The sequence below is a fragment of the Pogoniulus pusillus genome, chromosome 16 (assembly GCF_015220805.1).
Source record: "Pogoniulus pusillus isolate bPogPus1 chromosome 16, bPogPus1.pri, whole genome shotgun sequence".
NCBI classification, from domain to species: Eukaryota; Metazoa; Chordata; class Aves; order Piciformes; family Lybiidae; genus Pogoniulus; species Pogoniulus pusillus.
The window spans coordinates 18,939,162-18,963,955 of NC_087279.1; the positions used below are offsets into that span (position 1 = coordinate 18,939,162).

The 24,794-nt window shown below is 46.6% G+C and overlaps 1 protein-coding gene across 9 annotated transcripts in view; it reads left to right on the forward strand.

Annotated features, from left to right (window-relative positions):
- SLC6A6 (solute carrier family 6 member 6) overlaps nucleotides 1-24,794 on the forward strand; it is a 277,866-nt gene that overhangs the window by 221,628 nt on the left and 31,444 nt on the right. For all 9 annotated transcript variants that reach the window (XM_064156876.1, XM_064156879.1, XM_064156882.1 and 6 more), the window contains 3 exons: nucleotides 14,052-14,291; nucleotides 15,873-16,007; nucleotides 18,183-18,417. In XM_064156876.1, coding sequence (XP_064012946.1) covers nucleotides 14,052-14,291; nucleotides 15,873-16,007; nucleotides 18,183-18,417 — 610 coding nt within the window. Of the gene's footprint in view, nucleotides 1-14,051; nucleotides 14,292-15,872; nucleotides 16,008-18,182; nucleotides 18,418-24,794 lie in introns of those variants that run through there.

Here is a 24,794-nt window from a genome sequence, read left to right on the forward strand (position 1 = left end):
CAGGAGGAGGTGAAGTTTACAGTAGGCAAGCTAGGACTATAAAAACAACTTGCAATGAGAGCCACCAGCTGATGTTTGTTCGAAAAGATAAGAGATGGAGAGGGAATATTGATGCTTTTCATACGCTGTCACACGCTGTATTTGGGGGTGCTTCCCTGCAAGAGCTAACAGAAAAGCAAGGATCTGTAGCCTGCAGCTTTGACCCTGCTGTAAAGGTGGGACTGTGGATACCTGTTTCTTGTATTGGTGTCAGCCTCACTCTTAAATTTCCTTTGGAGGCAGCAATTCCAGAGTGGTGTGTGGGACCAGGGCTTTGTTTGTGCTTGGTGTGTGCTCTGCACTTTGCAGATCATGGTATGCAGAAGTGGTTTGTATGTTAGTTTCCTTGGAAAAGTGGAGTGTTTGTGCTGGCAGTGTTTGGCTTTCGTTTCTCTTGACACAAAAACAAGCACAGCTCTCTGTGTATGAAAGCTGATGTCAGAAGCTCGTGGCAAAAGTGAACTGAAAATGCTCTTCTGACTGGGAATCAGCCTCGGTCGTGTCATACATGAAAGCATATGGCTTAGTTGTCGATATCAAAGGCTTTACTTCCATTCATGCCCCTCCGAACAGATGGGCAGTGATCAAAATTCTGTGACTTGCAAATTGCTGCCCACTGAGAGACCCACAGGACATTGCAGTAGTCCTTCTGAAATGCCCTCCAGGAGCATGGTGAGTGGCTCTGGCCAGCCATGGAACACAAACCCTATGGGGAGAGGCTGAGGGAGCTGGGGTTGTTTACCCTGGAGAAGAGGAGGCTCAGAGGTGACCTCATTGCTGTCTACAACTACCTGAAAGGAGGTTGTAGCCAGGTGGAGTTGGTCTCTTCTCCCAGGCAGCCAGCAACAGAACAAGGAAAAACAGTCTCAAGTTGTGCCAGGGGAGGTCTAGGCTGGATGTTAGGAGGAAGTTTTTGCCAGAAAGTGATTGGCCTTGGAATGGGCTGCCCAGGGAGGTGGTGGAGTCATTGTCCCTGAAGGAGTTCAAGACAAGCCTGGATGAGGCACTTAGTGCCATGATCTAGTTGACTGGCTAGGGCTGGGTGCTAGGTTGGACTGGATGCTCTCGGAGGTCTCTTCCAACCTGCTTGATTCTATGATTCTATGGAAGCTCAGCAAACGGAGCTGCAGTTGGATACTTAGCCAAGGCTGTTCTAGGATTAAACAAAACATGCCAGTGTCCAGCCGTGTAAGCCAGCACCTGGCACCAGCTGCATGAGAGCAAATAAATACCATAGTGTCTACATAGCTTTGCTTTTTTCTTGTCTGTGTGAAAGTCTGCAGCTCACAGACTTGTTTTGCAATGCGGTGTTCTCTGTGAGCTTGCTCATCAGCTTTGCCACTTCTTCTTTTGGCATGTCCTCTGCAGAAACCCCCAACACTCTGTTTTGCTCTTCCCTGTCAGGAGCTTCGTTTCCTGTGTGAAACTTCACACGCTTGAAGTTTCTGTTCCAGTTTGTCTTTTTCCTCTGACAAAAACAACAACAGTGAACTAAACACAGGCTGAAGGGCTATGAGCAGTGGTGCCCTGGCTGAGCACCACAAGCACCAAGGATTGATGGCAGGGGTTGTTGCTCCACATTAGCTTCACGTTGTAAAAATCTATAGCTCATTTCCATCACTGATTCATATTTTCACTGATAATTACTGCCATAATTACTGTAGCAGCACTACAGGCTGGGGACAGAGTGGCTGGAGAGCAGCCAGGCAGAAAGTGACCTGGAGATACTGGTAGAGAGTAGCTGAACATGAGCCAGCAGTGTGCTCAGGGGGCCAGGAGAGCCAATGGCATCCTGGTCTGGCTCAGGAACAGTGTGGCCAGTAAGACCAGGGAGGTCATTCTGCCCCTGTACTCAGCACTGGTCAGGCCACACCTTGAGTACTGTGTCCAGTTCTGGGCCACTCAATTCAAGAGAGATGTTGAGGTGCTGGAACATGTCCAGAGGAGGGCGACAAAGCTGGTGAGGGTCCTGGAGCACAGCCCTGTGAGGAGAGGCTGAGGGAGCTGGGGGTGTGCAGCCTGAAGAAGAGGAGGCTCAGAGGTGACCTCATTGCCATCTACAACTACCTGAAGGGAGGCTGTAACCAGGTTGGGGTTGGTCTTTTCTCTCAGGCAACCAGCAACAGAACAAGGAAAAACAGTCTCAAGTTGTGCCAGGGGAGGTCTAGGCTGGATGTTAGGAGGAAGTTGTTGCCAGAGAGAGTGATTGGCATTGGAATGGGCTGCCCAGGGAGGTGGTAGAGTCACTGTCCCTGGAGGTGTTGAAGCAAAGCCTGGATGAGGCACTTAGTGCCATGGTCTAGTTGATTGGCTAGGGCTGGGTCCTAGGTTGGACTGGCTGATCTTGGAGGTCTCTTCCAACCTGGTTGATTCTATGATTCTAGAGAAGTCAATAAAACCAGAAGCAGTTCACTGCTTGTCATTAAGTTTTGGAGCTCTCAGCTCTGTCCGCAGGCTGTCATAACCCTCTTGGGCTTTGCAGCCCTGTCCTGGGCTCACTCTGCTGCCTGCCTGTGTGTAATCGCTGATTTCCTGGTACAACTTAGCTGGCTGCTCTCCACTCGCAGTGCTGTGTTGCACAACTCTTCCTTCCATCAGTCTGCTCAGGTGTTACGCTGATGGGCTACAGGAACAAAGAAGAAGGAAGGATTGTTCTCCTCCACCCGTGCTGCTGGGATCTAGATTTGTGGGAATAAGCTACTATATGACATGTTTAAACAGCTGCCACAGGTGGGATAGAAATCTGTCCTCAGTTATTGTTTAAGTTGACTGGGTAGAGGTGATAAAACCACAACCCCTTCTTTGTGTGGAGGTGGCCTGGGTACAAAGCTGTTCAAAGCTATTTGTGGGCATAGCAAACTCTGCTTGTTTTCCTTTTTTCTTATACATAGATCAGATTTGGGAAACACACTGAAAAACTGCAGTCATCTTCTTCTGCAAGGAAGCTCTGAACTCTAGAATTAGTAGTCAGGAAATTTAAGGCTAAATTTAGAATTAGTTGGGGGGAAAAAATGTTGGCAGTGGAATAATTTATCCCTAAGGGGGAAAAAAATTACTTTCAAGTAATGAATTAATACATTTTATTCCACATTTGCTTCACTGCATGACAAATGCCTCTCTGTTTCTCTCCTCTGTGCTGGGGCACTGCTTGGTTACTGTAGTGCAGAGATTGCTGTCTGACATTAATGTGCCTTGGAAGTGCTTTGCAGCTGTGGCACATAGAATCAATACATTGTTAATCACATGCAAAAAATTCAATAGGCACAGGGCACACCACTGACTGTTCAAGTTGATAAGCTTGCTGGGCTTCAATGGTTTTTGCCTGTTTTGGCAGCAGGATGAGGGATGTTCCTTAAAGATTTGCAGGTGGTTTATTTGTGGCAGTAGAGCTAGCTTAACTACTAGCTTAACTGATACTTGTCGGTGTCAGCAAGTCTTGGACTTGCTGGAGAATTGCAGTCCACTCAACAGCAAACCTTCAGAACTGAAAACAAAATACGAAGATGCTTGTTTCTTTGGTCAGGAGTTGTGTCACTGCAGGCTGCAAGGTGGTTGAAGAGCTGAAGGATGTGCCCAGCTTGTTTAATCTTCTTCTGCAATGCTCATCTCACTTGGAAAGCCATCACTTTGCCACACTGCTTGGATATAATCCTGCACTTTGTAAAGGGCCCTCTCTTAAAGGCAAGCACCTCGAGGGGTGGTGTCACCCAGGGAGTTGCTGGTTTTTCACTTTCAGAATGGGAGAGCTTCTACAGCAGAGGAGTATGCAGGCAAGCAGAAGTTGGTGCTGCTTTCCAGCCTGTTGAGGGTCATGAGGCTGTTAGCTGGCATGCCTGGAGGCATTAAATTAGGTCAGCAGTTAGCCTCATGTGAACAAAACCACATGTTAACTAGATGTTTTCCCACACCTAATTACCTGTGTAGTGTGCAGCAAACAAGCAGTTTTCTTTCATTGTCTCTGCCTCTGCCAACCTTTGCTTTCACATTCTCCTTCCCTGTGACTCTTTGCAGGAGTCTGTCTTGGGCTTTATTCACAGAATGAACCAGGTTGGAAAAGACCTCCAAAGTAATTGAGTCCAACCTAGCACCTAGCCCTTCTAATTAACTAAACCATGGCACTAAGTGCCTCATCCAGCCTCCTCTTAAACACCTGCAGGGATGGTGACTTCACCACCTCCCCAGAAGGGAAGGTGATGGTCTCTGAGAACAAGTTAGAACAGTAGGACCATGGCTCTCCTGTGCAACGTGCTTTGTTTCTCACTGAGATACAGGAGGCACGGTGCCTACAGAGGATTTTGGTGAGATGGAGTCATAACAAGTGTGATGCAGTGTGCCAGGTCCTCTGCTTCCCTGTATCCCACTCTGTTCCTCAGTGACCACTGCAGGGGCCAGGGCTGCCCAGAGCCATCTCACTGGGGAAACAGGCTTGGTCCATCAGGGGCTGGGAAGCATCATCTTCACTTCAGCCCCTTTGTTTAGGGTCATGGTCATGTTGGACCACTACAGGGACCACAGCTGCCCAGAGCCATCTCACTGGGGAAACAGGCTTGGTCCATCAGGGGCTGGGAAGCATCATCTTCACTTCAGCCCCTTTGTTTAGGGTCATGGTCACGTTGGACCACTGCAGGGACCACGGCTGCCTAGACCCATCTCACTAGGGAAATAGGCTTGGTTCAGTGGGGGCTGGGAAGCATCATCTTCACTTCAGCCTGTGTTTAAGATCATGGTCATGTTGGACTAGATGATCTTTGGAGGTCCCTTCCAGCCCTTGACATTCTGTGATTCCCTCTGAAACCTATCAGTGTTTGTGAATACTCATTCTCCTCTTTTCCAGTACACAGTGGGAAGGGAGCTTGCAATTTCCTCCTGTTCTGGGTTAAGTTGTAACTGCTTTGTCCTTCCACATAAGTAGTACAAAATGAGCATCTAGTGTAATATGTGACTGTGGATTTTCTGCTGCTGAAATCAGAGCAAAGATGCAGGATTTTGTAACAGCTCTGTGCTGTGACACACAGCATCTATTTGAAGCATTTGAACATCATGAATGGAAACAACAGGGAGAAAAAAAGCCTGTTGGGGTGGAATAGATAAACCTTTTGTCCAGACCACAACTGCTCAAAAAGAAATAGCATTAAGCCCTGAGCTTTCCCTTTAGAATAGACTTCAGCTTTATAAAAGAATGCATTTTGCTCCTAGAAAAAAAAAAAATCAGATTTTCCAATGAGAAGACTGAAGGAAAACCAAAAAAAAAGGTGTCATAGTGAAAGGAAAAGATGAAGAAATGAGAAGGGAGATGGTGAAAGTTGGAGGGGAAAATGAGAAAGAAGAAAAGACAAATGGATAGATGCTTCAATAACTGTTTGCACCCATACCCAGGGAAAAGTAATTAGAAAAAGAGGAATCTATTTAAGATCAGTGAGATGTAGTTCAGGGAATTCTTAGAGGCATTTTCAAGAAGAAGAGAGGCAATGTGGGCAATAAAGGCAGAGGTATTATTTTTCAGAAGATAGTAGTATCTTGTTCACTGAAGCAGAAAGAACCTGGATATGAGTTAGGGACAATAAATGAAGTCAGGTGCTCTTTGGATACTGGGGTGGCCTCAAGGGCTACCAAACATAAAGCCTTTTTCTTCTGCAAATCAGAAAGGCTTGCACTAAAGCCATATAAGTTTGATCAAGGGGCTGTTTATTTTAATCATATATTGATTGGCTTAACCACACTGCTCCAGGAGGGAGGGAAAGCTGTCAACCTCAAGAATTACAGCTTTAAAGTTCCAAGTAATCCTAGGAAATGAGCCAAACATAATAAATGCAGCCTTATTTGGGACCTACTACTACTATTGAAATCAGTTAACAGCTTTTCCATTGCCCTCAATGAGAATGGAGAGTGGCTCTGGTGCAGCAATCAGGGTAGCTCATTTTGAAATATTAATGAATATAAAATAATAATAATAATAATAAATTATGATAATAAAACATAATGAATCAACCCACAAATAGGTTGGCAGATCTATAAAAGCTCAAGTTTTAAAGGGAAGTTGACTTTCACTTCCAAGATGCAAAAGAAAAATGAAAGGCAGAAAAACAAGAGAGGTGGTGAAGTCTCAAAAGGCAGAAAGGGAGGTTGTAGCCAGGTGGGGTTGGTCTCTTCTCCCAGGTAACCAGCAATAGAACAAGGGGACACAGTCTCAAGATGTGCTGGGGGAAGTATAGGCTGGGTGTTAGGAGGAAGTTCTTCCCAGAGAGAGTGATTGGCATTGGAATGGGCTGCCCAGGAAGGTGGTAGAGTTACCATCCCTGGAGGTGTTGAAGCAAAGCCTGGATGAGGCACTTAGTGCCATGGTCTGGTTGAATGGCTAGGGCTGGGTGCTAGGTTGGGCTGGATGATATTGGAGGTCTCTTCCAACCTGGTTAGTTGATTCTATGATTTTGATAAGCAGATGCCTTTCAAAAGTCATTGAGACAGAACAGCAGGAGAGAGTACTTAGAAGCTCAAGACATGCAGCTTGCACAGGCTGAACTTGGTAGAAGAGGGTCCCTGAAAGCAAAAGTAGTGTGATCCAGATCAGACTGCAAAAAAAGGTCCATAAAATCAGCAGTAGAGCCATACTGCCATTGCTCAGGCAGCATTCCCAGCAAGATCAGAGACACTCTTGAGGATGTACTTTGCTTGCAGTTAGCTAAAGGAAGAAGGATCTAGAAAAGAAGCATTCAGTTGTGATTGCAGTCATCCATTCAGTACACTGAATTGCTATTGAAGGATTGGGATTGTTTAGCCTGGAGAAGAGGAGGCTCAGGGGTGACCTTATTGCTGTCTACAGCTACCTGAAGGGTGGTTGTGGCCAGGAGGAGGTTGCTCTCTTCTCTCAGGTGGCCAGCACCAGAACAAGAGGACACAGCCTCAGGCTGCACCAGGGGAAATTTAGGCTGGAGGTGAGGAGAAAGTTCTTCACTGAGAGAGTCATTGGACACTGGAATGGGCTGCCCGGGGAGGTGGTGGAGTCGCCGTCCCTGGAGCTGTTCAAGGCAGGACTGGATGTGGCACTTGGTGCCATGGTCTGGCCTTGAGCTCTGTGGTAAAGGGTTGGACTTGATGATCTGTGAGGTCTCTTCCAACCTTGGTGATACTGTGATACTGTCTGATTAGGTGTAGACCAAGAAAGAAGCAGTTCCTTTGCTGTGGTTTCTGGTCTTCAGACACAAGACAGGAGGTGCATTTTGGCGTGCATGAATATTTACACACACATATCTGTGTGTACAGGCAGACTTTGGATTTCATGTTTTCACCAGCATTTGGAAAACCATTTGTTTTGAAGGCTGGACTTGTAAAGATTATTAAATTAGGCAGCATCCACAATGAACCTGTGCTCAAGGCTCCCACTGGAAAGCGTCAGCCTGTGTTGGTCACCTGCTCTTGGCTAGAAGAAGCTTGAAGTGTCTTGTTACTGGACTCCTACAGCAGAAACTGAACAGTGTATTTTCAGATGTGTAACCCATGAGTTGTTTGTCAAAAAAAGAAGTCAGTGGTTCAGCAGTGATGTGAGTTGTGTCCCTTCTGACAACCAGCAAGTCCTGTCGACGCTGGTGGCCTTCCTCATCTGCCTCTCTCATCGTCTAATCCTTCTGCCCAACACCTCCCCCTTCCTCGTAGCCCTTATTTTGTGCATGTTCAGAAGGATTGCATTTCAGTGCCAGTATTTTTTAAAGGGTATGGGTTATCTGAGGTGCAGGCTGTACGTGCACGGATATGAGAGCTGCAGCACAGTGGATAGCCCAAGCTGTGTTGGCTGTGAACGCTCTCTCCTGTGGCTAATCTTTTGGTATTTTCAGCTGTGCTTCAAAGACAGTCACAGAGAGCAGCGAGAGAGCTTGGGTTATTGCTGGGGGTATTTCACATGAGGAAATGCCTGCCCCAGGCACATGGAGAGATGCATGATTCTCCTGCAGAAGGAGCCCTTGAGGTTCTCCTGGTTGTACCAGGGAGCAGGCGCTTGAGAATTGCAAAGTGCCCTTGCTTGCTCTCTTGTTCTATTTTTGTCATCTTCTATCAGCATCAGCCTGGCAATCAATAACTTCATCCTTGGTTAGTTAGGATATGTGAGAGTAGTAGATCCTGGGTTTGACCCAAGCCGGATGCTTTTTGTCCTTGCTTTTGAATCAGGCTTTAGCTGTTTGGATGGACTCAGCCTAGTAGCAGACTGTAAATGGTAGGCTTGACTGCTGCTCTTTGTTTATCCATATTATGTTCATCAGATGAAGCCAGAGCTTCCTGGGGCCATCTGAAGCTTCCTGGTGGGGGTACTGTCAGAGGCAGATGTGGCTCCTGGAAGGCAGACGTGTGTCTCCAGGAGGCAGACATATGCCTCAGACTTGAACCACTCCTTGCAAGAGCATTTTCTTACAATATATTTCCTTGGGGGAATCAGATGGACTTAGATCTCGGATACCATCCCCACTAAGTGATACAGTAAAAATAACCTATTATTCTCTGCTTCTGACCTGGGTGGTGACAACATATTGTTTCAGCATCTCTGCCAGACTATTTCCCTTAAGAGCCATTTTAACCTCACCCAGTGGGACATAACTAAAGGAAATGAAACTCCAACCCCATTAAGGAAAAAGACAATGCCTCTCACTAAACAAACTTGATTTTCTTGGCTTTTCTTCACCAAGGAGAATCGCCTGTACCCCCCACCCTTGCAGCCTTTGTAGGCAGTTCCTGTAATTGGGAATGGCTGGGTGGACACCAATGGTTGGCAGCAAAGGGGGATAAATCCAACATCCCTTGAACGTGACACGGGCTGGGACCGCAGTCCCAGGTGGCCGCTTAGCGTCAGCTGCTGTGGTACTGGTGGACAGTACGTGCCTGCCAGCCACAGCTGCCGGCCCTTGAAACACAACTGGGATTTCAGCAAGAGTAGGGGAGAGACACACTGTAAAACTGGGCTGACACTCCTTTTGTGCAGGCATTAAATGGATGCTGTATTGTGCTCCACACGGGAGAGCTGGTGACTTGCCCCAGAGTATCAGTATCACAGTATTATTGGGATTGGAAGAGACCTCACAGATCATCAAGTCCAACCCTTTACCACAGAGCTCAAGGCCAGACCATGGCACCAAGTGCCACGTCCAATCCTGCCTTGAGCAGCCCCAGGGACGGCGACTCCACCACCTCCCCGGGCAGCCCATTCCAGTGTCCAATGACTCTCTCAGTGAAGAACTTTCTCCTCACCTCCAGCCTAAATTTCCCCTGGCGCAGCCTGAGGCTGTGTCCTCTTGTTCTGGTGCTGGCCACCTGAGAGAAGAGAGCAACCTCCTCCTGGCCACAACCTCCCCTCAGGTAGTTGCAGACAGCAATAAGGTCTCCCCTGAGCCTCCTCTTCTCCAGGCTAACCAATCCCAGCTCCCTCAGCCTCTCCTCGTAGGGCTGTGCTCAAGGCCTCTCCCCAGCCTCGTCGCCCTTCTCTGGACACGCTCAAGCATCTCAATGTCCCTCCTAAACTGGGGGGCCCAGAACTGAACACAGCTGGATGTGGCACCATTCACCACCACTCTCTGGGTCCGGCCCTCCAGCCAGTTCCTAACCCAGCACAGAGTGTTGCCATCCAAGCCATGGGCTGACAGCTTAGCCAGCAGTTTGCTGTGGGGGACAGTGTCAAAGGCCTTGTTGAAGTCCAGATAGACCACATCCACAGGCCTCCCCACATCCACCAAGCAGTCACCTGATCATAGAAGGAGATCAGGTTGGAGAGGCAGGATCTGCCCTTCCTAAACCCATGCTGGCTGGACCTGAGCTCTTTGCCATCCCTCAGGTGCGCTCTGAGTAGTGGCAGCCTATTTCTTGGCACTGACACGGTGAAGCTGCCACCCCAAAACCAGGCATGACCTTGAGAAGCTGTCGTTTGTGGGTCAGGAGAAAGATCAAGATCCATCTGCACACTCCAGCTAAGGCCGAAACAAATTTTACCCTCGGTAATTAGGCTTTCAAGCATTGCAATTAATTTGGGGTGTCTTAAGGCAAATTAGAAATGCCTTTTTAAAGTGCAGTCCCACGCAGTGATGAAGTAGGGTTCCAAAATGGCACAGCTTCACGCTCTGTGTGTGGGTAATTAGGACAAACCACAGGGTGATCACCTTGTCCCAGGGAGAGTTAGACTTTCCAGAATGCAATCAATTGCTTAGGCTTGCAAATTCTGGGTAGTACTGAGTAACACCTGAGTCAAAGTAAATCTGCAGGCAAGAAGATTAGAGCTGGCAGGAAAATAAAGAGCCCTGTGTCATGAAAGAAAAGTAGATTGCAAAAACACTGCAATCCCCAAAGAGTTTTTAATCTCAGAGGTGGCTGATGTCTGTAGGTCCCTTGTTTTTTTTTTTGACATGAAGGTAGCCTGAGTGCCCAGTGTTCTGTTTTGGGATATTTCCAGTATCAGTCCCCATGGGGAGCAGCTGAACTCCTATTTCAACCCTTAATCCTGCAGGGATCTAGAAAGCTGCATCTCTCTGTGTGGCTGAGCAGGTTTATGGCTGTCCCAGCAGTTCACCAAGAAAATGTCTGAAAAACAAGAGCAGAGTCCAAACCCGAGGCATGAGTTACTCTCTCCTTTACACGCTTTCTTCCTCTGTTGAGGAGTGTTTTGGTAACTCCTGTGAAGAATAGCTTCCATCAGAGATGGTCCAAATACTCTCCATTCCTCAGCCCAGAATAGCCTGTTGCCTCATGGTTGTGACATTTTCCTGCCAGATGGAAGATAGGGATTCAAGCAGCACAAATAGGAAGAGAAAGTGAAATTGGGCTGCCTCCATGCCTGGTTGCTGCTGCAGTGAGAGCAGGACATCGGCCACCTTGCAGCTGCCTCTTTGAAGAAAAGCTGTTGCACCTACCTCCCCCCGCCCCCCTCCCCCACTCCATCAAGAGATGACTCCAGGATGTGATGCAAAGTGGTACCTGTTTGGGGCTTGGATTGAGATGCAGATGTCCCAGGGAGATTAAGGCTCCTGTGCATTCCCTCTTGAAGACACCTCAGTTGATCTCCTTGCACTAGGAACAGAAGTTAGGTCTTGTGAATTAGTTCTCCCAAAGCAACCAGGTGCCTAAAGGCAGTTACAGAGCTGGACCGACCATTTCTCTTCAGTTGCTACACTACATTATCTCACACCACATTTCTAACAGCAAGCAATAAGTGATACTTCAGAGGAATGTATCCTGCCCTCATACCTCTTCAGTGGGCCTGGAGAAGAGGAGGCTCAGGGGTGATCTTATTACTGTCTACAACTACCTGAAGGGACATTGTAGCCAGGTGGGGGGTGGCCTCTTCTCCCAGGCAACCAGCAATAGAACAAGGGGACACAGTCTCAAGTTGTGCCAGGGTAGGTATAGGCTGGATGTTAGGAAGAAGTTCTTCACAGAGAGAGTGATTGGCATTGGAATGGGCTGCCCAGGGAGGTGGTGGAGGCACCGTCCTTGGGGGTCTTCAGGAAAAGACTGCATGAGGCACTTAGTGCCATGGTCTAGTTGATTGGTTAGGGCTGGGTGCTAGGTTGGACTGGATGATCTTGGAGGTCTCTTCCAACCTGGTTGATTCTATGATTCTATGATCCCTCGCCCTGTGATTAATTTTCCTCCCTCTGTGAGCTCTCTCTGCTGCTGACCAGGAGCTATTGCAGCTATTCTGATCGCCTCTGTGCAGCCAGCTGTGGCCTGTTTCAGAAAGCAGTAGAGACAGTCATAACGATTAGCATTGTGAAGGTTAAAGTCAATTTTCAGATCATGGCCTGATAGACAGCTGGTTTGGCAATACCTGCTTCACAAAGGCCACCAATATGTCAGTGGGGCAAATATGGAGCTGCTGTGGTTTGTGAAAGCGTTAGCCTTCTGAAACCTTCCATGGTGGGTGGAAAGATTGATGAGCACAGAGATGTATATCTACCTCTAATCATGTTCAGATTAAAAGCTTCCTGCAGAGCTAATGTCAATGCAGGTTTCAGGTCACTGCCACAAACGAAATCAGGTTAGAGATCAAAAAGCAGCCAGCAGGTAGGAGAGAGGCTTGCAGCTATCAGATGGGATAATCTGTAGTGCAATTGTTTTATGGCTCTGCACCCATACTCACATGTAGAAGCAGGGAATGGTTGTGGGCTGGAATGAACTTGTTGGTTTGCCTGGTTCTGATGAAAATTCCATGTGCTTCTCAGTAGCAAAACGCCATGCAAAAATAACCAGTCTGATCCAGATAAAGTCAAACTTGAGTTATATGGGGAACGAGGTGGCCTCATATGCCTGAGATCTGAGGTCACATAAAAGCTGCAAGTTATTCTGAAATCATTTTTCACGAGGAAGTTCCAAATAAAGTGGCACTTGTTAGAGTAATCCTATTACTATTTTTACACAATGCAAGGGGTTTGAACATCATAAAGTACATACATTAGGAAACTAACTATGATTTAATATGCTTGGGATTTTACATCAGGGGTCTCATGCCACTGACTTTTTAATTAACTGAGGAGCCATCACTCTTGGCAAACTGCCTAAATGCACAGGTGAGTGTAAGGCAACAATTCAATAATCGAGCATAGAGGCTTATTTTTGTCCCTTTAGTGATGTCGGGGGAAAACAGCACAGCTACGAAAATGGAATAAACCAAAAAGATTCCTTCAGTTCCTGCAGGCTGATTAGAAGAAATGACTTTCCATTACAGGTTTTATGAGGATGTAGTTTTCTGAAAGCTTCAGGGGAAAGAAAGTGCAGGCAATAAATGATAGAGGGTGGTTCAGGTTATTGGGAAATAGAGGAGTGGGCTTTAGCTGGAAGTGCAGGCAATAAGTGATAGAGGATGGTTCATGGTATTGGGAAATAGGGGAATGGGCTTAGCTGGAAATGCAGGCAATAAGTGATAGAGGATGGTTCATGTTATTGGGAAATAGAGGAGTGGGCTTTAGCTGGAAGTGCAGGCAATAAGTGATAGAGGAGTGGGCTTTAGCTGGAAGTGCAGGCAATAAGTGATAGAGGAGTGGGCTTTAGCTGGAAGTGCAGGCAATATGTGATAGAGGATGGTTCAGGTTATTGGGAAATAGAGGAGTGGGCTTTAGCTGGAAGTGCAGGCAATATGTGATAGAGGATGTTTCATGGTTTTGGGAAATAGAGGAGTGGGCTTTAGCTGGAAGTGCAGGCAATAAGTGATAGAGGATGTTTCATGGTTTTGGGAAATAGAGGAGTGGGCTTTAGCTGGAAGTGCAGGCAATAAGTGATAGAGGATGTTTCATGGTTTTGGGAAATAGAGGAGTGGGCTTTAGCTGGAAGTGCAGGCAATAAGTGATAGAGGATGTTTCATGGTATTGGGAAATAGAGGAGTGGGCTTTAGCTGGAAGTGCAGGCAATAAGTGATAGAGGATGTTTCATGGTATTGGGAAATAGAGGAGTGGGCTTTAGCTGGAAGTGCAGGCAATAAGTGATAGAGGATGGTTCCTGGTATTGGGAAATAGAGGAGTGGGCTTTAGCTGGAAGTGCAGGCAATAAGTGATAGAGGATGTTTCATGGTATTGGGAAATAGAGGAGTGGGCTTTAGCTGGAAAGGTGAGATTTACTGTCCTGGTGTATTTCTGTTAAATGTTTGAAAGGGATTCAAATGCAGTGATTTGTACCTTCTTATGGCATGGAAACAGCATGAGACACTTGCTTAGTAACACCATTTGCTGGTGCCAATGTAGTCTTTGTACACCGTTGTCTGCAGCCAACAGGCAGGCAGCAGTGTCAAACCTTTGCTATCTCCAACGTTGCTTTAACTATAGAAAGATAACCGCAGAGTCCAGGAGTGGTTTATCCCTCCTTATCAGTGAAGGTAACAGATGTAATTTCCTATCTCAGCTTGATAAACAGCACTGAGGTTTTTTTTTTTGGTGGCATGAGTTTGGTTAAAGAGTGCTTGCAGTGTTAGAGAGAGGTCTGCTGGTAAAAAGCGTTTAATAAACCCAGGGTCGTTGGGTTCTTTTTTCTTTCCTTTTTCATTCTCTCTGTAGAAAGCAGAAATATGGCAACAAAGGAAAAGCTGCAGTGCTTGAAAGATTTCCACAAGGACATCCTCAAACCTTCCCCTGGCAAGAGCCCGGGGACACGGCCTGAGGATGAGGCAGAAGGAAAACCCCCCCAGCGGGAGAAGTGGGCGAGCAAGATTGACTTTCTGCTGTCCGTGGCTGGTGGATTCATTGGTTTGGGCAACGTCTGGCGGTTCCCGTATCTCTGCTACAAAAACGGCGGAGGTGAGCGTTTCCTTCACTCTCCTGCATCACAGTACCACAGTATCATCAGGGTTGGAAGAGACCTCATAGATCATCCAGTCCAACCCTTTACCACAGAGCTCAAGGCTAGACCATGGCACCAAGTGCCACGTCCAATCCTGCCTTGAACAGCTCCAGGGACGGCGACTCCACCACCTCCCCGGGCAGCCCATTCCAGTGTCCAATGACTCTCTCAGTGAAGAACTTTCTCCTCACCTCAAGCCTAAATTTCCCCTGGTGCAGCCTGAGGCTGTATCCTCTTGTTCTGGTGCTGGCCACCTGAGAGAAGAGAGCAACCTCCTCCTGGCCACAACCACCCCTCAGGTAGTTGTAGACAGCAATAAGGTCTCCCCTGAGCCTCCTCCAGGCTAAACAATCCCAGCTCCCTCAGCCTCTCCTCGAAGGGCTGTGCTCGAGGTCTCTCATCAAATCTGCCTCTCTCTCTTATGCTTGCTGTTTTTCACTGCCTTCATCCAGTTGTTTTTAAAGAAAATAATATGCAGAGCTCTGTTTTCTGCCTGCTTTGCTGGGCTGCAGGAGGTATTGTTTAGTTTCTTAATGACTGCGGGGTTTGTTTTCTTGTTAAAACTCGGTTAGGGGATGAACAACAGCAATTTAAATTCCAAACTGCCAAATCTTTTGTGCTTATTCACTTCTCCGACAGTGCAGTCTGAATTTTCACCCAAAGGTCATAGAGTCATAGAATGGTTTAGGTTGGAGGGGACCTCAAAGATCATCCAGTTCCAGCCCCCTGCCATAGGCAGGGACCTCCCGCTGGAAAAGGTTGCTCAAGGCCTCATCCAATCTGGCCTCGAACACCTCCAGGGAGGTTGTGGAGCACAGAATCACAGAATGTGATCTTTGATTCTGTGCTCCACAACCTCCCTGGGCAACCTGTGCCAGTGTCTCACCACCCTCACAGCAAAGAACCCTTTCCTAACATCTAGTTTGGATCTCCACTCTGCCAGTTGAAACCCATTACCCCTTGTCCTGTCCTCACAAGACCTTGTCAATAGTTCCTCTCCAGCCCTCCTGTAGGTTCCCTTCAGATACTGGAAGACTACTACAAGGTCTTCTCGAAACCTTCTCTTCTCCAGGCTGAAGAGCCCCAGCTCTTGTAGCTTGTCCTTATAGCAGAGGAGCTCCATCCCTCTGAGTATCTTCATGGACTTGCTCTAACAGTTCCATGCCCTTCTCGTGCTGGGGGCTCCAGAACTGCATACAGTAGTCCAGGTACATAGCTGTTAATGCAGTCCCATAGAGTTTCAGGCCAGTGGATTTCAGAATAAGAGCATTCTGAGCCCTGTGAATCTGTTGTGTGCCTAACCCCATTGTTATTGCAGATTTTCATTATAGAAAGGTAAGAAAATGCCCTGGTGTGTACACCCATTCCTCTTGCAGACACCATGAGCAAAAGTACCTCAGAATAGAAACTATTATATACTGATGCCAAAGTGCCAAATGTGTTTCTTTGTTTACATATGTCTCTTACCACTTTTTAGACTATCTTGCACAAGTTCACTCATTTAATCTCAATTTTACACTCTTCTCTTTTCTCAACAGGTGCATTTCTTATACCTTATTTCATTTTCCTGTTTGGGGGAGGTCTTCCCGTGTTTTTCCTGGAGGTGGTGCTAGGACAGTATACCTCTGAAGGTGGAATTACATGCTGGGAAAAGATCTGCCCTATCTTCACTGGTTAGTACGTCTTCTTGTGTTTAAAGATGCCTCTGTAAACCACTTGCAGCAATGCCAGATCCCTCATCTCCTTTAGTTCAGCTGCTGAGGGAATGATATTAGTTCCTAGAAAGGTGGAAGTCAGAGAGTCTAAAGGACAACATAAGCATCGATTTTGATGCTCTCATCTCGCCAACTGTCTGAACTGCTGATAAGCAAGAAAGGAAGTTCATATTATGCCTTATACAGGCAGTTGGCACACTTTGTTTTGGAAGGTTAGGTGGCCTCAGTGAAAGCATCTTCCACGTATTCTGCTCTGGAACCCAAAATGCCCCTGCCACGTGAAAGCTTATCATTGACATCATCCCGCTGTAACTGATACGGCCAAAAGCTGGATGGCATTCTTTGGTAGGATTTGGGAGCAAGGCTGTCATTACGACTGAGCAGGTCCTGGCAAATAGGCATGTTGGTCTGATGCGACTGAGGAGCCTCTGCCAGCAAATGAGGCATCGCTCACTGCTTGCAGGAGTTACACAAGTGCCGCTTCGGGAGTTGACTGGAGTGAAAAATGAAGCACAGGTTGGAAATATTGCCAAGGATGTGTATCTTGCGTATAGGTTGCTGTTTGCAACCACACAGCACAGGCAGAGTCACGAGGAGCAGTTGCACTAAACAGAGCAGCACTCCTCAGATCCCATTTGGAAAGAGTGGGCAGTTCACACCCATGTGTCTCTAGCTCTGCCGACATTGCTGTTCCAGGCATCTCTCTCACCTCATGTCACCCTCAGCAGAAGAAGGGCTTTCTCCACTGCCTGCATTCTCACCTGATCCTCAGAATGCTGATGAAGTTGATGTAATTGTCCAGCTTTAGCTCCATTTTCTTCCTCCTCCTCCCACTTTTCTGAAGCCTTTTTTTTTCTTTGAGGAGGAGGAAGGAATGTTCCTTGTTTAAACAGCAACGTCCCAGGCACCTATAAAGAGAAACTGTAGCTCTAATAATGTGACAAGCTGAATGAAGTGCAGCTGTACAGAATAAATAGCTCTAGCTTGCTTTCACCTGGCATCTTTACAATCTCTGGTGGTGCAGACTCCTGCTGCAATAAGATTTGAAGCTGTAAAACATGAGGCAGGTATCCCAGGCACTAGGGTAGCTGTCAGAGGGATATTAAAGGGAACCTCAGAGGTTGTAAGAGGCAGTTCTAATTTTTTAAGGGAAAACTCTTTCTTTCCCCACCCCCCCTCCTCTGTTATTCCAAAATGGCAAACATTGGGAGCTCCTTGGAGCTAGAAGACTTTCAGTGAAGGGTGACTTGGTCAGAGTCCTTTCCTTTTGTATTAAAAGAACCTAATGACTGCTTCTAACTTAAGATGTAGCATGAATCTGCTTGGTGGAGATAAACTGCCAAGCTACAGCTGAGATACAAGCCTCAGGAGAACTGTGGTGGTATTTAATTAAAGCCTCCACTGGAGCAGCATTCCACCATCTCCCACAGTTGTGTAGGACTCACCCTTATCCGCCCCTGACCCTGTCTTAGAAAACAAACGAGGAACATTTTTTATCATCAAATATTGATAGCAGAGTTAAACATTGATCTAATTAACCATAACAGCTCCAAGTATCATTCTTCCTTTTCACAAGTGAAAGAGGGGCAAAACCAGCAGCTTTCATATTGATAGGTTTAGGTTTTTCCTTTTTAATTCAAGGAGAATCTTCTTTTTCTTGGCATATAGACTGAGCTGAGCCAGTTGAAAAGTAGGAGGCGGTAGAGAGGCTGCCCAGCTGAGCTGCTTTCAAGGAAGCTTCTTAGGAGACAGTGTGGCATGAATGATGTTGCCTGCATAGGGACCTGTGAAGTGAGATGATCTGGCTCCCAAATATGGAAAGCATGATGACTTTCTGCTACTACAAGTTGCAATAGCTGTGTTAGTGTTAAATCGGGTAGGTGTCCTGCAGACTTTCCCTCCAATGTCAGCAAACCGTAGGCGAAGGCTCAGCCCCAACTGCCAGTGCTAGCCAGAGACAGTGGCAAGTCTGTGCTTGGGTGTGATTGATTTGAGCTGAGTTCCCATCAGCAGTGTGGTAGAACAGGATACAAGTTCATGACACAGTGGGACGAGCACCAGCTCCACAAGACAACGAGGCACCCTAGCAAGGAGCAGCTGTCATGTCTGCATACATTTCTTTTCTCTTGCCAGGAATTGGTTATGCTTCCATAGTGATTGTGTCCCTTCTGAATGTGTACTACATCGTGATCCTGGCCTGGGGACTTTACTACCTGTTCCAGTCGTTCCAGAGCGTCCTGCCGTGGGCACACTGCCACCAGAAGTGGAACACGCCGACCTGCGTGGAAGACACTCTCAGGAAGAACAAAACACTCTGGATATCACTGAATGCCACTAACTTCACCTCTCCTGTCACAGAGTTCTGGGAGTAAGTACTCCCTCTTCTTGGTGCCTTTGGGGCTCTTTGATGGGATGCCAGAGGTCTAGCCTGAGGTTTTAAGGAAGCCTCATGAGGAATGTTAGATAAGAAAAGCAAATTCCTCTGGCTGTCAGTTGTTTGACCAGTGTTTGCTACTGGGTTTCATCCACCCTAAGACAGACTGCTCAGTCTGGGTGCAGCAGAGGAAGGCATTAGATGTGTGACTGTGTTCAGCTGGAGTGCATAGGGAGTTCTATAAACCTAATGTAATCTCTGCTTTGGGAGAAAACTTGTTTCCTTCTCGGCTGGGATGATTGAAAACCAGCATGAGAACAGAAACAAGTCAACTCAGATGCCCTGGTAGCAAGAATTTACAAGGGAAGCAGCAATAAATCACCTCATTGTGATTGCCTTTCCCTCTTCCCTAGCATTTGCAGTGCACTTTGAGAAGCTATAACACATCTCCTATCAGTCTAACAACAAAACAAGGTGTTGACCACGCCAATAAAACTAGCAGAGGTGATAAATGTTGTCCTGTACTTTAGATTTCTCAGGTCATCTTTGTTATGTCATTCTACTCTGCACTGTGAGGAGACTCTGTTTTGCCAGGTGCCTGGTTTTCATCAGACCTCAGCTTCTTATTCCCAGTTCTCTCTTATTTTTCAGGCTTTAAATTGTATTGCATAACCTGATTTCTAAACAGGCATGACCTCAAACCTCTGTGTGTTTATATAGGTGTCAAAACTCAAACCCAAAGGATCTACAAATAGCTTAGGAAGACTTTTTATTTTCTCTCTCTTTTTTTTTTTTTTTTGGTTGTTTTTCTTCTCTTGCTCAATCAGCCAGTCAGAAGGAGAAATCATTTCTGACTCAGCTTGGCTTTTTCAGTGTGTTTAAAGTCCAATTTGGTCCCTGATCAACTTGTACCTACTTCTCTATTTTTAAAAAGAAGTGTCAGCCAATACCCAGAAGGAATTATGTTCCTGCTGACGATATTTGGCATGCCTTGGGTTGCAGAAACAGAAAATCATCTTATGAACTGTGCTAGAAATTTTAACAGGAGAGCCAAAATAGAAAGAGCAATTGGATCTTGGATGAGCAGTTTGTCAAAAGGCACTGGTGACCATTGGGAGAGACAGGGTGCAGGTTGTAGGAGCAGTCCTTCTTAGCCTGCCATGAGAGCTGTGTTTCCGTGTTGAGTGGCAGATACTCTCCCAGAAAGTTCCAGAAGTTTCCATCCTTCCATTGAACAGATTTATGGGCCAAGTTTGTCTCTCTGGAGATGGAAATAGGCCTGGGAGTTGGAAAAGGAGTTGTAAAAGAAAGAGTGGAGGCTGCAGGATCTCTGTGGAAACCAGAGATTTCCATGGGTAACAGCACAGAAGGTATGTGGTGCCTGTCCGTGGGCTGGGGGAACAATGCCCCCACGGGAGCACTTTGGAGATGGAGAGATAAATTTCCTCTAAAAGAAACCAAGTCTCTGTCCTCAAAACTCCTCTCCAAGCTGAACCAAATCCTGTAGATGCAGCCTAACAGATGTAGTCAGGTCGGAGGTCATAGAATCATAGAAGAGAATCATAGAATCAGTCAGGGTTGGAAGGCACCACAAGGATCATCTAGTTCCAACCCCCCTGCCATGGGCAGGGACACCCTACCCTAGAGCAGGAGGTGCCTGGGGCTGGAGGACAAACCCATCTTGATTTCACTGTTCCCATAGCGTAGCCAGAGCTAAGGTTGCTCATGGAGGTGGCTTTCCTTGCATTTTGCTGCCACTTTAACTTTTGCCCTCAACAGTTTCAAACGTTGTGAACTAAACTCTTCCCTGGAGTCATGCTTGGGAGGGGTTTGGCTCTGTAATCCTGCTAAGACAGACATACTGTCTACAGTTGCATTATGAGCAAAACTGCCCTTAACAGACCAAGCTGCCTTTGGGACCCATGGCACTTAGAGAAGTATTAAAAATAGCTGTTCTGACTGCATAAACAACCATTGGCATCTTAAAGTAAGGACAGAGATCATGCAGCAGTGTTGAAATTAAAGTAGCGTAGCCTTCACGTGGTGCAACCACTTAGTATCCTTGGGATTTCCCCAGCCCTGCTGCTGGTCTTTACACTGCTGAAATTAAAAATCACTTGAAGAACTTTCAGGTACTTTGCCATCATAGGCAATGCCATCTGCCAGCCAGCCAGCTTCCCACATCCTAAGGACAGGCCAATAAATAGTCTTCAACTGAAGACATCCATCTGCTTTGTGGCATGATTAATTCTGATTTAACCCAGGGGTTTGGGAGTATTTGGTTTCTGAAACCCAATGCCATTTTTATTGTGGGACATTTATGGATTGTCCTCATCAGTCCTGCTTTGTAAAACTAATGCTGCTGGGATATAATTGGCCACATTGATGTTTTAACCCTTGAGTGGTGGATGACACGTGTCCTCCTCAGCCTGGCTGGATGTGGAGTACAGCCTGTCATTTCAGTTCATTTGGATTAATGTTCTGTGCAAATCACATGCTTGCTCGAGCAGCAATAAAAGGGGGTTAAGCAAATCTGGCTTTGCATCAGGAGACTTACCTCTTGGTATCACATGCTTCAGGTCTTATTTCTGACGATTGTAAAGTCCAAAACTTTAGAGGTTTAAACACATAGTAGTACATAAGGGGTAAGTGTTGTGGGGTAATTAAGGTTGAACAAAACCTCTGATTGTTTGGGGCTGGCTGAGTGTTTATAAATATTTAGTAATCAGCAGGCTTGATTCATGAAAATCCCAAGAAAGGCCATCACATGCTCTTGGCATGTAATCCCAGAGGGAGCAACACAAAAACTAAACAAAATCTAGGGCAGCTGTCTCTGCCTTTGGGGGAAAAATTGAGAGCTTGAAAAAGTGCTTCTCGTTGTCCTTCTAATAGCCTTCTGGTACAAGTCCTTTAATGTTAGTTATTCATGGAAACAGCCAGGTTGGAAGAGACCTCCAAGATCACAGTATCACCAAGGTTGGAAGAGACCTCATAGATCATCAAGTCCAACCCTTTACCACAGAGCTCGAGGCTAGACCATGGCACCAAGTGCCACGTCCAGTCCTGCCTTGAACTGCCCCAGGGACGGCGACTCCACCACCTCCCCGGGCAGCCCATTCCAGTGTCCAATGACTCTCTCAGGGAAGAACTTTCTCCTCACCTCCAGCCTAAATTTCCCCTGGCGCAGCCTGAGGCTGTGTCCTCTTGTTCTGGTGCTGGCCACCTGAGAGAAGAGAGCAACCTCCTCCTGGCCACAACCACCCCTCAGGTACTTGTAGACAGCAATAAGGTCACCCCTGAGCCTCCTCTTCTCCAGGCTAACCAATCCCAGCTCCCTCAGCCTCTCCTCGTAGGGCTGTGCTCAAGACCTCTCCCCAGCCTCGTCGCCCTTCTCTGGACACGCTCAAGCATCTCAATGTCCCTCCTAAACTGGGGGGCCCAGAGCTGAACACAAGCTCATCCAATCCAACCTAGCACTCAGTCCTATCCAGTCATCTAGACCATGGCACTGAATGCCTCATCCAGCCTTCTCCTGAACACCTCCAGGGACGGTGTCCATCCAGTGTAAAAGGATGCTTCATCTTTCCTGGTAGGAAAGGTCCTGTCTGCATTGCCTTGATTGATGAGCTGGAATATCCTTTAAGGATTGCATAACTCCACTCATTTTATTTTTGTTTACCTTCTAGAACCAGTAATGGCTCCTGTTACATTTCCATATTGCACACCACTAAAACTTACTAGTATATGAACGGGGTTCAAGGCCTGATGTTTACAACCAACTCAGTCCCAGCCTGTTGTCCCATTGATTATCTGTGAGTGACAGCTAATGACAGCATCGAGGCTGTAAATCAGAACTAGCCACAACTTCATACATAAATGGCATGAAGTGAGTGAGTGTCTTGGCTGAATCTGAGCAGCGATGGGTTGTGTAACAAAATTGGAGAGCCAGTAGCATAGCCTGGCTCATGCTTCTTCCTGAACTTGAATTTTCAGGATATCAGAGATACAGGTCGAGTGCCTTTGCTGGAAAAGTATTTTGGGTTAGATTTCATGGAATTATCAAGGTTGGAGAAGAATGTTGAGGTCGTCAGATCCAATGTTCTACCCAATACATCCATGACCACTAGACCATGTCCCAAAGTGCCAGATCTACTTGGTTTCTTAAACACCTCCATTTGTCCAGAGAAGGGTGACTAAGCTGGTGAAAGGCCTGGAACACAAAGCCTATGAGGAGAGGCTGAGGGAGCTGGGGGTGTGCAGCCTGCAGAAGAGGAGGCTCAGGGGTGACCTCTTTGCTGTCTGCAACTACCTGAAGGGAGGCTGTAGCCAGGTGGGGGTTGGTCTCTTCTGCCAGGCAACCAGCAATAGAACAAGGGGACACAGTCTCAAGTTGTGCTGGGGGAGGTCTAGGCTGGATGTTAGGAGGAAGTTGTGGGCAGAGAGAGTGTTTGGCATTGAAATGGGCTGCCCAGGGAGGTGGTGGAGTCACCGTCCATGGAGGTATTCAAGACAAGCCTGGTTGAGGCACTTAGTGCTGTGGTCTATTTGATCGGCTAGGGTTGGGTGCTAGGTTGGATTGGATGCTCTTGGAGGTCTCTTCCACCCTGGTTGATTCTATGATTCTATGATGTCATGAGACAGGTTCCATACGTAGGTGAGATAAGAGAACTCAAGACAGACCAAGCCAGCACATCCCTTGGTGTGCTTGCTTGACTCCCCATAGAAAAGCAGCATATCTAACTTTCAGTAACTTACTGAGGTGCCATCCAATAAAGCTTGTGAGGGTTTCTGGGGCAAACTCTAGGTAAGATGAGCACTCTGTTTTAGCTCCCTAATAAAAAGACTTTTTTCTCTTAGCTGAATGCATACTAAAGCTCTCAGTTCCAAAAAGCATTTGCAGTTCATTATTCACAGCTTCCTGAGAGCTAGCTCTATAGGTTGCTTTTTACTATGAGCTACTCCTTAGTTTGGAAAATTTCCATTTATTCTTTTTTTGAAAGCCTCAGAAGGTTGCAGATGAATTTAGCCATCTTATAAATGTATTTTCTTCTTTTGTTCATGCACAGCAGGTTTCCCCCTGATTTCTTTAGGCTCAGGTGAAGCAGGACTGCAACTTTATGCCAAACATTCATTACTGAGGGGTTTCTCATAACTATTGAATAGCTGTGCTGATTAGGGCAGACTTACCCTGTCTGGTGCCATTAGTCCTTTGCCATAACAAAATACACACACGTTCAGAGAGGATAAAGCCTTCAGGGTGAGGGCACATTCACCCAGGTAATCCAAGTGAATTTGGCAAACAGAGAGTCAAAAACAGATGAGTGAGGATTTGAGTCCTATTAAACTGGTCATGCCAGGGGTTTATTCCAAAAACTAATTGCAAAGGTTCCATCAGTGACTTCATTTGCTGTTATTTCCATGGTAATAGCAAACAAACAAACAAAAAACATGAGAAAGAAGATTAATTCAGGGGGAAAAACACCACAGTGCTTTGTCTTGTGCTGGATCCACAACCAAAAGCTACGCACTCCACACTCCTGGGTCTGATCCTGGTTCAGCACCTCTCACTACTGCAGTCTTGCCTCTCCACAGCTTGAAAGTGGCTGACTTTATAGCTGTCTGAAAATCAAATTTAATGAAGCCATTTGTTAGGCAGCAAGTTTTATTTCCCTAGTCCTGGGGCAAAAACATTTCTGTTTTTGGCACCAACCATCTCTCGACTTAAAACCATCTTGCAGAAACTCCCAGGAGTTTAGAGGGTTCACCTGCAGAGTTTTAGCTAAGTGAACAGTAAGGCACAGTTTGATCCTTCATATATATTTGACAAATGAAATATTACAGTGTATGAGGGCAGTGTCTGTTGCATTAAATCAAAAAGCTGGTTTTAAATCAGTGTTGCATGGTGACCCATAGCAATTGCCAAAGGAGAGAAGCCTTAATGAATTTTCCCCCCTCGGGGACAGTGTATTTTGGTGGTCAGAGGCTGCTCCATAAAGACTCAGCTCAAAAATGTCTTTTTATTTATTGAGTGACAGAATAAAGTTTACCAAGTTTCTGTAGTCAGCTCAACAAGGCAGTGGTGGTGGTGGTGGTTGGTTGGTGGTGGTGCTGCTGAGGGCAGATAGGGCACATGAGGGCACTATTTGTTTGTGGAGGCCCATGGGGGAGGTCAAGTAGTGCTCCAGCCTTCACTCTAAAAAGCCATGTGGTAGGATGGGTCTTTGTGTTGCTTTTTCCCCTTCCTTCTTGTGGAAGTCTTGCTAAAGGAGGAGAAACGTGTGGATGAGGGGCAGCTGCAAGTGTCCACAGTGGAGATGACATGCACAGTGCTGCTGTACAACTTCAGAGCTCTGGGGGTTGTGGCAACACAG